Genomic DNA, 14,179 nt, shown 5'->3' with positions numbered 1-14,179 from the left:
GTTTCTTGAAGATGGACTTCTGGCAAGTGATGGGCTGCACCTCACAACGGTTGGGAGGAATGTTTTTGCCAAAAATCTCAGAAACCTCATCAGGAGGGCTTTAAACTGACTAATGTGGGGGAGGGAGGCAGTGCTCCTGAAGGTAGGAGTCTATCAATTGATGAAGATGATCATCCACATGTCACAGACCAAATGGAGCAAACAGCACGCAGACCTAGTGGTGGGAGGAAAAAATCCTTAAATAAGAGACATGGGGGAATGATTAATGGACTTCAATGTCTGTACACTAATGTGCAAAGCATGGGAAATAAACAAGATGAGCTTGAGCTCTTGGTACAGCAAACTAAACATGACATAATAGGCATCACTGAAACCTGGTGGGATAAGTCCCACGATTGGAATGTAATAATGGAGGGATACAATCTATTTCAGATAAACAGACCAGACAAGAAAGGAGGAGGAGAGGCGTTATATGTCAGGGATGTGTATACCTGTGAAGAGATCCAAGATTTAGAACCTCAAAGCCAAAGTGAGAGCATTTGGGTCAAAATTAAGGGAGAGAAGAATAAGAGAGACCTCATTGTGGGAGTTTACTATAGATCCCCAAGCCAAACGGAGGACATAGATGATGCCTTCCTGAAACAGATGGCCAAGCATGCAAAAGGAAGGGAGATAGTAGTAATGGGGGACTTCAATTACCCGGATATTTGTTGGATGTCAAACTCAGCCAAGAGCATAAGGTCAAACAGATTCCTCACTGGCCTTGCAGACAACTTCATTGTCCAGAAAGTGGGAGAAGCAACAAGAGGAACAGCCATTTTAGATCTGGTCCTAACCAATGTTGATGACCTGGTTAGTGGGGTAGAAGTGGAAGGATCATTAGGCGCGAGTGATCATGCTCTTCTGAAGTTTACTATACAGCGGAAAGGAGCAGCCAAGCATACTAGGACTCAATTTCTTGACTTTAAGAAAGCCGACTTCATAAAACTTAGGGAAGTGCTGGGTGAGATCCCATGGACAGTAATACTAAAAGGAAAGGGAGTTCACGATGGCTGGGAGTTTGTTAAGAGGGAGATAGTAAAAGCACAACGTCAGGCAATACCAATGAGACGGAAACATGGAAGGTGCCTGTCAGGGAACTGCCATCAGAGCCAGAGGGAGAGCTCCAGAGGGATTCTGGAGAGCGTCCCGGGAGGGAGAGAAGCAGCACATCTTCTGGGGAAGGAAATCAGCCTAACACCAGCGGAGAAGGGGGGCAGATGGGGGAATCGGCGAGGTGGCTCCAAGACTCCTCACTGGGAACCAGTGGGGAGAGCACGGGTCCTCCGATGCCCACACCCTCCCTGCACAGAAGGCTTCCGCGCAGGGAAGCTAGGCGGAGACTAGGCGTCAAAGAGCTTCTTTGCTGGAAGAAGTTCAAGAAACACCCACTAACGGATTCTGCCAGCGATTGAGACAGTCACGGGCGTGTGGCTGTCCAGACAGAAAGGGTTCATTCAGGCAACTAGCCAACTACCCCTAGAACCATTACAGTGCCTAAAGAAGCCAGGGTGGCTATCTAAAGAACTTTTAACTGAGTTAAGATTAAAAAAGGATGTGTACAAAAAATGGAAAAGGGGGGAACCACCAAAGAGAAATACAAACAAATAGCCGCACATGTAGACACAAAGTCAGAAAAGCTAAAGCAGAGAATGAACTCAGGCTTGCTAGAGAGGTTAAAAGCAACAAAAAAGGCTTTTATGGGTATGTCCGTAGCAAAAGGAAGAACAAAGAAACAGTGGGGTCACTCAGAGGAGAAGATGGTGAAATGCAAACAGGGGACACAGAAAGGGCTGAACTCCTCAATGCCTTCTTTGCCTCAGTCTTCTCCGATAAAGAAAACAATGCCCGACCTGAAGCATTTGGAGCAAATGATTCAGCAAAGGAAACACAGCCCAGAATAACTAAGGAGATAGTACAAGAATATTTGGCTAGTTTAGATGTATTCAAGTCTCCAGGGCCAGATGAACTGCATCCAAGAGTATTAAAAGAACTGGCAGATGTGATCTCAGAACCACTGGCAGTCATCTTTGAGAATTCCTGGAGAACAGGCGAAGTCTCGGCAGACTGGAGGAGGGCAAATGTTGACCCTATTTTCAAAAAGGGGGAAAGAGAGGACCCAAATAATTATTGCCCAGTCAGTCTGACATCAATACCAGGGAAGATTCTGGAGCAGATCATTAAGCAAACAGTCTGTGAACACCTAGAAAGGAATGCTGTGATCACCAAGAATCAGCATGGATTTCTGAAAAATAAGTCATGTCAGACTAACCTGATCTCGTTTTTTGACAGAATTATAAGCCTGGTAGATGAAGGGAACGCAGTGGATGTAGCCTACCTTGATTTCAGCAAGGCATTTGACAAGGTGCCCCATGATAGTCTTGTAAAGAAGCTGGTAAAATGCGGTCTTGACTATGCTACCACTCAGTGGATTTCTAACTGGCTGACTGACCGAACCCAAAGGGTGCTCATCAATGGTTCCTCTTCATCCTGGAGAAGAGTGACTAGTGGGGTGCCACAGGGTTCTGTCTTGGGCCCGGTCTTATTCAACATCTTTATCAACGACTTGGATGATGGACTCAAGGGCATCCTGATCAAATTTGCAGATGACACCAAACTGGGAGGGGTGGCTAACACCCCAGAGGACAGGATCAAACTTCAAAATGACCTTGACAGATTAGAGAACTGGGCCAAAACAAACAAGATGAACTTTAACAGGAGAAATGTAAAGTATTGCACTTGGGCAAAAAAAATGAGAGGCACAGATACAAGATGGGTGACACCTGGCTTGAGAGCAGTACATGTGAAAAGGATCTAGGAGTCTTGGTTGACCACAAACTTGACATGAGCCAACAGTGTGACGCGGCAGCTAAAAAAGCCAATGCAATTCTGGGCTGCATCAATAGGAGTATAGCATCTAGATCAAGGGAAGTAATAGTGCCACTGTATTCTGCTCTGGTCAGACCTCACCTGGAGTACTGTGTCCAGTTCTGGGCACCACAATTCAAGAAGGACACTGACAAACTGGAACGTGTCCAGAGGAGGGCAACCAAAATGGTCAAAGGCTTGGAAACCATGCCTTATGAGGAACGACTAAGGGAGCTGGGCATGTTTAGCCTGGAGAAGAGGAGGTTAAGGGGTGATGTGATAGCCATGTTCAAATATAGAAAAGGATGTCACATAGAGGAGGGAGAAAGGTTGTTTTCTGCTGCTCCAGAGAAGCGGACACGATGCAATGGATCCAACCTACAAGAAAGAAGATTCCACCTAAACATTAGGAAGAACTTCCTGACAGTAAGAGCTGTTCGACAGTGGAATTTGCTGCCAAGGAGTGTGGTGGAGTCTCCTACTTTGGAGGTCTTTAAGCAGAGGCTTGACAACCATATGTCAGGAGTGCTCTGATGGTGTTTCCTGCTTGGCAGGGGGTTGGACTCGATGGCCCTTGTGGTCTATTCTAACTCTATGATTCAATAATAATAATAATAATAATAATAATAATAATAATAATAATTAGTTATGCCCCACCCATCTGGCTGAGTCTCCCCAGCCACTCTGGGCGGCTTCCAATCAAGTGTTAAAAACAAAACAGCATCAAATATTAAAAACTTCCCTAAACAGGGCTGCCTTCAGATATCTTTTAAAGAGAAGATAGCTGCTTATTTCCTTGACATCTGAAGGGAGGGTGTTCCACAGGGTGGGCGCCACCACCGAGAAGGCCCTCTGCCTGGTTCCCTGTAACTTCACTTCTCGCAGGGAGGAAACCACCAGAAGGCCCTCGGAGCTGGACCTCAGTGTCCGGGCAGAACGATGGGGGTGGAGACGCTCCTTCAGGTCTACAGGACCAAGGCCGTTTAGGGCTTTCAATGTCAGCACCAACACTTTGAATTGTGCTCGGAAACGTACTGGGAGCCAATGCAGATCTCTCAGAACCGGTGTTATGTGGTCTCAGCGGCCGCTCCCAGTCACCAGTCTAGCTGCCGCATTCTGGATTAATTGCAGTTTCCGGGTCACCTTCAAAGGTAGCCCCACGTAGAGCGCATTGCAGTAGTCCAAGCAAGAGATAACCAGAGCATGCACCACTCTGGCCAGACAGTCTGCGGGCAGGGAGGGTCTCATCCTGTGTATCAGATGGAGCTGGTAGACAGGTGCCCTGGACACAGAATGGACCTGCACCTCCATGGACAGCGGTGAGTCCAGAATGACTCCCAGGCTGCGCACCTGGTCCTTCAGCGGCACAGTTGCCCCAATCAGGACCAGGGAATCCCCCACACCCGCCTGTCCCCCCCAAAACAGTACTTCTGTCTTGTCAGGATTCAACCCCAATCTGTTAGCCGCCATCCATCCTGCAACCGCCTCCAGGCACTCACACATAAGCAATTTCCAAGCCTATTTGTGTCCTTTGTCCCTGCATGGCAAATGCAAAGGCGGAAAGGCGTGCAGATCGCCTCCCCTTTGCAAGGCAAGGGGGTCGTGCAATTCTCCCCCTTTATTCTCCTTCATTTCCTCCCCTTGCATGGAAAATCTTCCTTCCCCGCGACGTTTCCTAAGCGGGCGGCGGCGGCGGCGGCGGCTCCGCCGACGGGCTATAATACCCCCCCCCATCCCCCTTTTCCCGCCATGGCCAAAAGCTGAGCGGCCCCAAAAGACATGTGCTCCAGGTGAGGCTCGAACTCACAACCTCGGCATCGCTCTGCTCTAGTACTGCTGTATAAGTACCGCGCGCTAACCGATTGCGCCACTGGAGCCCTGACATCAACTCCTCCCGAAACGCTTTATCAAGGGCTCAGCCTCGGCTACGCGCCACCGGGGCGCCGCCAACGCCGCTTTTATTTTCCTCATTTTTAAAAGACATTCCCGACTCTTTTCCCTCCTTCGCCCCCGAACTCCAACCCAACGGAGGAGGAGGGAAAAGGGAATGTCGCTCCGTCCCGCTTTATCGTTCCGCCTCCCTTCAGCCTCTCGCCGGCTGCTCTGAGGGGCGCCATTGGTGGGCCCGTTTCCCTCAGGAGAAGAAGAAGCGCGGGTGGGAAACACGGCCGAGGGAGAAGAAACGAGGGGAAAGGGAATATCGCTCCGTCCCATTTTAACATTTCCCCTTCCTGCGGCCTCTCGCCGGCTGCTCTGAGGGGCGCCATTGGTGGGCCCGTTTCCCTCAGGAGAAGCAGCAGCGCGGGTGGGAAACACGGCCGAGGGAGAAGGAACGAGGGAAAAGGGACTATCGCTCCGTCCCGCTTTATCGTTCCCCCTTCCTTCTGAGGGGCGCCATTCGTGGGCCCGTTTCCCTCAGGCGCCCGCTGAGGAGGAGAAGCGCGGGCGGGAAACACGGCCGAGGGGAAAGGGAATATCGCTCCGTCCCGCTTTATCGTTCCGCCTCCCTTCAGCCTCTCGCCGGCTGCTCTGAGAGGCGCCATTCGTGGGCCCATTTCCCTCAGGAGAAGCAGCAGCGCGGGTGGGAAACACGGCCGAGGGAGAAGAAACGAGGGGAAAGGGAATATCGCTCCGTCCCGCTTTATCGTCCCCCCTTCCTTCTGAGGGGCGGCTAGTCTGAGGGGCGCCATTCGTGGGCCCGTTCCCCTCAGGCGCCCACCGAGAAGAAAACACGGCCGAGGGGAAAGGGAATATCGCTCCGTCCCGCTTTATCGTTCCCCCTTCCTTCTGAGGGGCGGCTAGTCTGAGGGGCGCCATTCGTGGGCCCGTTCCCCTCAGGCGCCCACCGAGGAGACGAAGAAAACACGGCCGAGGGGAAAGGGAATATCGCTCCGTCCCGCTTTATCGTTCCCCCCTTCCTTCAGCCTCTCGCCGGCTGCTCTGAGGGGCGCCATTCGTGGGCCCGTTTCCCTCAGGCGCCCGCCAAGGAGGAGAAGCGGGAGTGGGAAACATGGCCGGGGGAGAAGGAACGCGGCGGCGGGAGCGGCGCCTCTGAGGCGACGCGTAGCCGGGAGTCTGAGGGGGGCCTTCGGGGGCCGCCGACCGGGCGCTTCCCGGAGGAAGGCCGGAAGCGGCGGAGGAAAGGCGAAAAGGCTCGAGGGGCTGTGGAGAAAGGGGGCTATGTGTATCCCGCCCCCCCCCCACGTCGCACAATATGCACAAAACACACAATAAACACAACACACGGCGGGGCGGGCGGGTGTGGGGAGAGTCCTTCACGGTCGCCTCGGCGTGAGGGGACGGAGGAGGCCTCGGCGCCGCACGGTCGCTTGGCCGTTTATCGGCTCCCTCGCTCGGAGCGGTTTCCCGCCACCAGGGCCGGATTTACACATAAGCTAAACAAGCTATAGCTTCGGGCCCTACTCTCTTGGGGGCCCCCCAAAATTAAAGTAATAATCATAATAATAATAATTTATTATTTGTACCCCGCCCATCTGGCTGGGTTTCCCCAGCCACTCTGGGCGGCTTCCAACAAAGATGAAAAATACACTAAAATGTCACATATTAAAAACTTCCCTGAACAGGGCTGCCTTCAGATGTCTTCTGAATGTCAGGTAGTTGTTCTTCTCTTTGACATCTGATGGGAGGGCATTCCACAGGGCGGGTGCCACCACCGAGAAGGCCCTCTGCCTGGTTCTCTGTAGCTTTGCTTCTTGCAATGAGGGAACCGCCAGAAGGCCCTTGGAGCTGGACATCACTGTCCAGGCAGAATGATGGGTGGAGAAGCTCCTTCAGGTTTACAGGACTGAGGCCGTTTAGGGCTTTCAAGGTCAGCACCAACACATTGAATTGTGCTCAGAAACGTACTGGGAGCCAATGTAGGTCTTTCAAGACCGGGGTTATATGGTCTTGGCGGCCGCCCCCAGTCACCAGTCTAGCTGCCGCATTCTGGATTAGTTGTAGCTTCCGGGTCACCTTCAAAGGTAGCCCCACGTAGAGCGCATAGCAGTAGTCCAAGCGGGAGATAACTAGAGCATGCACCACTCTGGCCAGACAGTCTGCGGGCAGGTAGGGTCTCATCCTGCGCACCAGATGGAGCTGGTAAACAGCTGCCCTGGACACAGAACTGACCTGCGCCTCCATGGACAGCTGTGAGTCCAAAATGACTCCCAGGCTGCGCACCTGCTCCTTCAGGGGCACAGTTACCCCATTCAGGACCAGGGAATCCCCCACACCTGCCCGCCCCCTGTCCCCCAAAAACAGTACTTCTGTCTTGTCAGGATTCAACCTCAATCTGTTAGCCGCCATCCATCCCCATTTCCAAAATAGAAGATAATAAAATAAAACCTAACAAAAAGCGTTGTGTGTTGTGTTGAGGCATCTGATCAAGGCCTGCATTTTAAAATGAGCTTAAAAAATATATTTGTAAATGTTTGTATGTTTTATGCCAGGCATAAAGCAGCTGGCTAAGTACTTTGGCAGTTTATCTCCTTGAACAGGGCCCCCCTGATTTATAGTGGTAAGAGGAGACACGTTTCTCAAAGTTGTAAAAGGGAATTACAGGCTGGGAGCAAAGGTTACACTGACCCTACAAATTACAGAATACAATCAAGCTGCAAAAACACTAATTAAGAGTTGGTAAATAGTAAGATTTATTGTTTATTAGAAAATAATACCATGTGCCTCCCATTAGACTCGAGTCATATTTTCCTAAGGTTAAAGGGTTAAGGTTAAAGCTAATGGGGAAAGCAGCTGGCTGGGAAAGGGAGTTGTAAACTGAAGAGGCTTCTCTCTTAAGCTGTTTTCCTTTTTACTTTGAAACTGTTCCTTTTCTTCTAAAAATCTATGTTATGTATGAAATATATTGGCTTAATGTAATTATGCAAAGGATTTAGAAAGTAAGGAATGTTAGATTTTTATGTTAGATTCTTATTCTATTGATGGTGTGTGAGAATGTGAACCCAAGATCTCTGTTTAGACAAAATTTAATACCATGAGCCATCTGTTTTAGCCATCTGTTTTGAAGGGGCAATAGGGTAATAGGGGAATAGGGCAAAAAGGTTATCTGGTAATTAAGGTGCCATGTCGAGGCAAATATAATATATATGGCTACTAGTCTGCCATTTATGGATAGAAGGAAATATACCTCTTTGTCTCCCATAAAAGGTAATAGGAAATGGGTGTATCTATTATGATTGGTTCTAGCAAACAGCCAATAGGAATTTCAACCAGGCTGATTGGACAGAGGCAGCCAAAGGAGGAGCAAGGGGGCTGGGCTGAGGGAATATAAGTGCTGGCCATCAGGGCTGGAGTGGGCAGAGCTTTGGTAACCATATACCACTGTGTCTCTCATTTATTTGTCTGACAAATAAATTATTATTTTAATTTCTCCATTGCTGCGTTGAATATTTCATTCCAGCTAAGCGTTAACCACAAGCAGGGTGCTACAGTGTAGGCTCCTATGATGGAAGTCATGGGCCCTGCCTGCTCGCCTGCTCCCTAAAATATCACTGGTTTGCTCCTTTCTATATATAGGGTGCCTACATTCTGCATGTGCAAATGGCTTGAGATACCTATGAGGTCCATAAATTAGCATATATTCGACATAAAAAACAGCGACAATTTGTTGTTGACAAAGGACAGCTGGACATAGAAAGGGCCCCATTACCTTGGAAAGGGAGCTGGGGCTTCCTTTTACCTGTCCTTTGCCTACTTCCTATGGACACAAATACCCGAACTGTCCAGCATGTGGCAAAAGCCGGACAAGGATGATGCTAGGCACACTTCTCTGGGGAGTTCCACAATTTAGGGGCCGCCATAGAGAAAGCCCTCTGCCACCCAAGCTATCATTCCTCATTCTTCTGAGGGTGGAAAAACTACAAACCACCCTTTGGCCAATCTCAGCAGAGTCTCCAGATATTTCCATGGAAATATGGAACTTGTTGATCACGGAAAATATAACCTACAATATAAAATTTTCCAAAAGTTTAGGAGAACCAGAACATTTGGTTGGACTTTTTCAGTCCAGCTAACCTCCAGAACTCTTTGGCACTGCCAATAAGTGAAGTTGTTAGGCATCTCGCGTCTTCCAGTTTTGTTGGCAAATTACGAGAATGGATATGTGCCCCTCTGTCATTTCTGATATTTTTATTATATTTTTATGTTTGTCGTCCTTGTTTGTGTTCATACATTACGTGCGATGGAATAAAACAAAACCAATTTCACATTTTATAAATTTTAATCAAAGTTTGGTGGCGATGGTGAATCACGGAACCCATCTTGAATAAGCAAAATACACTTGCCAACATTTTACACTGTTTCTTCTCATCATAAGAAAGGGAAAAGAGCATTAACCAATGGAAACTCTGTCTCCTGCCTTCTTTTCTAGCTTTTTGAGACTGCATCAATATTGCCAACACACACCTACGCCACTTTTTCCAGCTCTGATAGCTTGGCAACTTATGTATTTTTAAGCCTTTTAGGATTCTAAATTCTCTGTCCACTGTCCCAGTGTTTCTCAAATTGTATGACTCAAAGCACGTTTCTAAAAGTATGACTGGTACCACCGTACTTGCCCACTGCTTTCCCTTTCCATGCTGCAGTCTACTTGTTGCAAATCACCATATGCTAAATAAACATGGTTGGAAGAAAAGAGAAAGTCAGAAAAGGAGGAAAGGGAGGTTTCCTTCCTCTACAGGGCCAGAGCGGGTGTTGGAGAAAATTAGAGAAATTAAAGGTTAATTTAACAACAGTAGTAATAATTAGAAAGGAAGAATGTGAGAAAAGTAGTATAGGAGGAAGAAATTAATATAAAAGCAGTTGATGAGGAATTACAGTGGATGCTCCATGCAGGAGGCACGTTCGCAACTCGCAGCGTTCGCAACCCACAGCGCTGTGTCTGCACGGGTTGCGATTCAGCGCTTCTGTGCATAGCGCAAACCGAAAATGCGCAACCTGAAGCATCTGTAACCCAAGGTATGACTGTAATAGAAATAGTTTGTGGAGGAGTACAGTGCAAGTCAAAGCATGAAAGGAAAAGGGGGGAAGAAATGATAGATGAGTAAAAACACTGTCAGGGGCATGTATGTGTGTGCAGAACATATAAGATCAAACTTAGAATCTCTCAGCTTAGAATCTCCCCATCAATTTGACCTAAAATGGGGAGGCCGCTCTGAGCCCGTCTTCAGTCGGGGAGGGCGGGGTATAAATTATTATTATTATTATTATTATTATTATTATTATTATTATTACTACTATACTGCCAGAAGCAATATCTGTACTTAGGGTTTCATAGCTTAGCTTTCTTCAAGCTGTATCCTTGCCACAAGGAAACCATTGTTGTATCTGAAAATTTTCTAGTGTGAGTTTAGATATCCAATGATGAAAATTATGTCGCTAATTGCCACCTGATTAGGATGGGCTCTGCGTCCACCAATCACCATTTTGTTACTGGCTTTGCCCTGCACTGCCATTTCGCGACTGGTGGGCCTCCGTAATTTTCATACCTCTCCAGTGGGCTCTGGGGGGGGGGGGTCGATGGTTTGAGAACCCCTCCTCTCTACCCCACTTTCTTTTTTCGAATAATTTTTATTAAGAATTTCAGCATTACAATTTACCAAAGGCATATCATCCTCATTTCCCCCCACCCCAATTTCCCCTCCCCGCTCCCCAAGAAAAAACCACCCGGACTTCCCTCAGCTCCTCTCTCTGGTTTTTCAGCACATGTTATTCTCTGCATCTTATAAAATTGTAAAGATCCTTAAATTATCTGCCTATATGTTACTAAATGTTAATAAATTTGTGTTTGTTTATTCGAAACAATAGTGAAATTAAAAAAAATTGGGAAATGATATACAATGAATTGAAGAAAATGTTCCAATTAACATTTGTAAAAAAAACCTGAAGCATTTTGGTTAGGGATTGTAGGAAAAGTCCTGCCAAGGAAATTGAAGAATATATTCATGTATGTGACAAAGGCGGCAAGAGTCTTAATAGCACAAAGGTGGAAGAACGAAGAAATCCCGACAAAAGAATTGTGGCAAAGGAAATGGATGGACTATATCAAACTGGCGAAATTGACGCACAAACTACATGATAAGGACAACTGTGACTTTAAAGAAGAATGGGAACTTTTTACAAAGTACCGTATTTTTCGCTCTATAGGACTCAATTTTTCCCTCCTAAAAAGTAAGGGGAAATGTGTGTGTGCCTTATGGAGCGAATGCAGGCTGCACAGCTATCCCAGAAGCCAGAACAGCAAGAGGGATTGCTGCTTTCACTGCGCAGTGATCCCTCTTGCTGTTCTGGCTTCTGAGATTCAGAATATTTTTCTTGTTTTTCTCCTCCAAAAACTAGGTGCGTCTTGTGGTCTGGTGCGTCTTATACAGCGAAAAATACAGTACTTCAAGAAACAACAAAATGAATTGGACTCCTCTCTACCCCACTTTCAGTGCAGTCACAGAACTGTAGCTAACAATTAGCCTTGCCCGGAACACTCCCCTCTTATTCTCTCCAGCCAGATGCCGTCCTCAGTCACACCAGATCCTGAGCCTCTTTTGATTTAAATAGCAAGAGCCTCCTGTCCCAGCCCGTGCTTCCAAAGCAAGACACCAGTTCCATGGCACATTCGGTGGTCAAGATCTGGGTTATCCTCTCAGCCACGTCCCCGTTGATGGCGAGGGATCGGAAGTGGTCAAAGTCATGCCTGCCCAGTTTCCGCAGGCGCCGGGCAGCTGACCGATAGCACTTCCACGGCTGGGGTTCGAGGAGCAAGTAGGCGCATTTAGACGCAAGGTAAGACAAGAACGTCACCAGGCCACGGTCTCCATGATTGAGGTGGATCCACATGGTCACGGACATACAGAAGGCGATGTCAAACGTGGAGTGGCCAAAGTTGCCCAGGTAGGAGCTCAACACCGTCTCCCTTGCGTCGGGGTCCATGATGTCGAGGGCGACGTAGGAAACAGAGGCAGGGAAGGGGTTCTGTTGCCTGGCTCTCTCAATCAGCCCAGCGTCAATGTCGCAGCAGAGAAGGCGAAGTTCATTCCAGTGATCCTGGCAGGCTTGGGTCTCCTGAAGCCCCAGGAGGTGCCTGTACAGGGCGACGCTGAGCTCCCCCGAATTGCACCCCACATCCAGCCCCAAAAGGGGCTTTGCACGTGGGTTAGGGAACAGCTGGCTCAGCAACGCGCTGGGCAAAAGCTGGATGCGTCCCTCCGGTGGGTGGAAGCGAGAGTAATCGGGGAAGTTCCCGTATGGCGCTGCTCCGCCCGGGAGCTGGGCATCCCCAAGCACTTTACAGTACTCACTCGCGGGCACCGCCATCTTGAGACGGACGAGGCCTAACACCCAATCTTCTGCATGTTTCACAAAAACTGGTTGCGCAGACCTGGAACAAAAGGGGAGAAAATTATATGCAAGGACTGGAACTCTTTCGCTTTATTCATGGGATTTGCCGTCCTGATGTATATAGGAAATTTCATTATGGCTACTCAGTTTACCTAGCTCAGTATATGTCTGATGATTATATCATCATAATAAATTTATACCCTGCCTATCTGGCTGGGTTTCCCCAGCCACTCTGGGCGGCTTCCAACAAAATACTAAAATACAATAATTCATCAGATATTAAAAGCTTCCCTAAACAGGTGTTTTTTAAAAGTTGTTGTTCTCTTTGACATCTGACCAAGAAGGCCCACTGCCTGGTTCCCTGTAACTTGGCTTCTCGCAGGGAGGGAACTGCCAAGAAGTCTCCATCCCCATTGTTCTGAGGGCCTTCTGGCGGTTCCCTCCCTGCGAGAAGCCAAGTTACAGGGAACCAGGCAGAGGGCCTTCTCAGTGGTGGCACCCGCCCTGTAGAACACCAACCCATTAGATGTCAAGGAAATAAACAACTATCTGACTTTTAGAAGACATCTGAAGGCAGCCCTGTTTAGGGAAGTTGTCTATGTTTGATGTTCTATTGTGCTTTTAATTCTGTTGGGAGCCATCCAGAGTGGCTGGTAGAACCCAGCCTGATGGGCGAGGTATAGGTAAAGGTAAAGGGACCCCTGACCATTAGGTCCAGTCGTGATCGACTCTGGGGTTGTGGCACCCATCTTGCTTGCCGGCATACAGCTTCCAGGTCATGTGGCCAGCATGACTAAGCCGCTTCTGACGAACCAGAGCATCACACGGAAACGCTGTTTACCTTCCCGCTAGAGCGGTACCTATTGATCTACTTGCAATAGGAACTGCTGGGTTGGCAGGAGCAGGGACCAAGCAACGGGAGCTCACCCCGTCGCGGAGATTCGAACTGCTGACCTTCTGATCGGCAAGTCCTAGGCTCTTTGGTTTAACCCACAGCGCCACACGCGTTGTTATTATTATTATTATTATTATCTGATTGGGTTGCCCCAGCCATTCTGGGCGGCTTCCAACATATATAAAATCTTAATAAAACCTTAAACATTTAAATAAACTTCCGTATACGGGGCTGCCTTCGGGTGTCTTCTAAAGGTTCTGTAGTTACTTATCTAATTGCACTTTCTTAGTCCTGCGATTGTAATCATTTCAAACTGCTTTCAGTATTGCGTTTGACTCTTGTGACCCGGCCAGTGGAAAACCCTTAGCGTGCACCGAGAGTGCAATAACGATGCCAACAGTCTGACAGGGGAGGGTGCCTTTTGAGCTGGAAGCTGCAGTTCTTGCAGAATGCTGCAGCATCACAATCAAGCGGTCTATAAATTTCATTAACTAAGTAAATATTGGCACCACCGTGACTGAAATTGGATTGTCTTGTTGTGGGGAGGGAGGTTGAGAAAGAAAGGGTCTTGTTTTTTATGGACTAAAGTCCCCCTCCCCTAATAAACATTGGATGATGGCATCCATTCCAAAAAAACAAAACAACAAACAAACAAACAAACAAACAAACAAACAAACAACAAACAAAACAACAAGGACTGAATCCCAGCCCTGTTCCCTTCGCTCCTACCTGCCTGGGATGGGCTAAGCGAGGGAGGCGCTTCTGACCCACAACTGCCCCCTTCCTCCCTTTCACCCCGCTACCAAAACCTCCCCCCGGCCCCCAGTAACGTCTGGAACGAACCAGGACGCGTGTACTCCTCGAAAGCCTGAGTCTACCCGAAGTTCGGTGTCCCTCTTCACGTTTCCCCCCTCCCCAGTTTCACCTTTCGTAAGTCTATGGTTTGCCGGTGGGTCACGTGCTCCGCGTCCCGGAAGCGCGTCCTTAGTTCTCTTTCCCCCCTCCCCTTCATCCGGAAGTGAGGGAGGA

At 48.4% G+C, this 14,179-nt stretch overlaps 2 protein-coding genes across 5 annotated transcripts in view; both read right to left on the bottom strand.

The window, feature by feature from the left end:
- LOC308569721 (uncharacterized protein) overlaps positions 1-14,179 on the bottom strand; it is a 198,718-nt gene that overhangs the window by 7,162 nt on the left and 177,377 nt on the right. The gene's annotated exons all lie outside the window — the stretch shown is intronic.
- Positions 11,287-14,147, bottom strand: BCDIN3D (BCDIN3 domain containing RNA methyltransferase). Of its 2 annotated transcripts, none has more exons than XM_081163932.1 (2): positions 13,994-14,147; positions 11,287-12,295 (listed from the first exon to the last, which is right to left on the bottom strand). In XM_081163932.1, the coding sequence occupies exon 2, from the start codon at positions 12,229-12,231 to the stop codon at positions 11,440-11,442; it is 792 nt and encodes a 263-aa protein (XP_081020058.1). In that variant the 5' UTR covers positions 12,232-12,295; positions 13,994-14,147; the 3' UTR covers positions 11,287-11,439. The 2 variants fall into 2 exon arrangements, with proteins under 2 accessions (XP_081020058.1, XP_081020059.1); XM_081163933.1 differs by lacking the exon at positions 13,994-14,147 and adding an exon at positions 13,880-13,965.

This window comes from Podarcis bocagei, assembly GCF_964188305.1.
Source record: "Podarcis bocagei genome assembly, chromosome: 12".
NCBI lineage: Eukaryota > Metazoa > Chordata > Lepidosauria > Squamata > Lacertidae > Podarcis > Podarcis bocagei.
This window is presented reverse-complemented; position numbering and strand designations above follow the sequence as displayed.

What these genes read in the sequence shown, in the direction of transcription:
- BCDIN3D (XM_081163932.1), bottom strand. Translation starts at nt 12,231, where the DNA reads ATGGCGGTGCCCGCGAGTGAGTACTGTAAAGTGCTTGGGGATGCCCAG.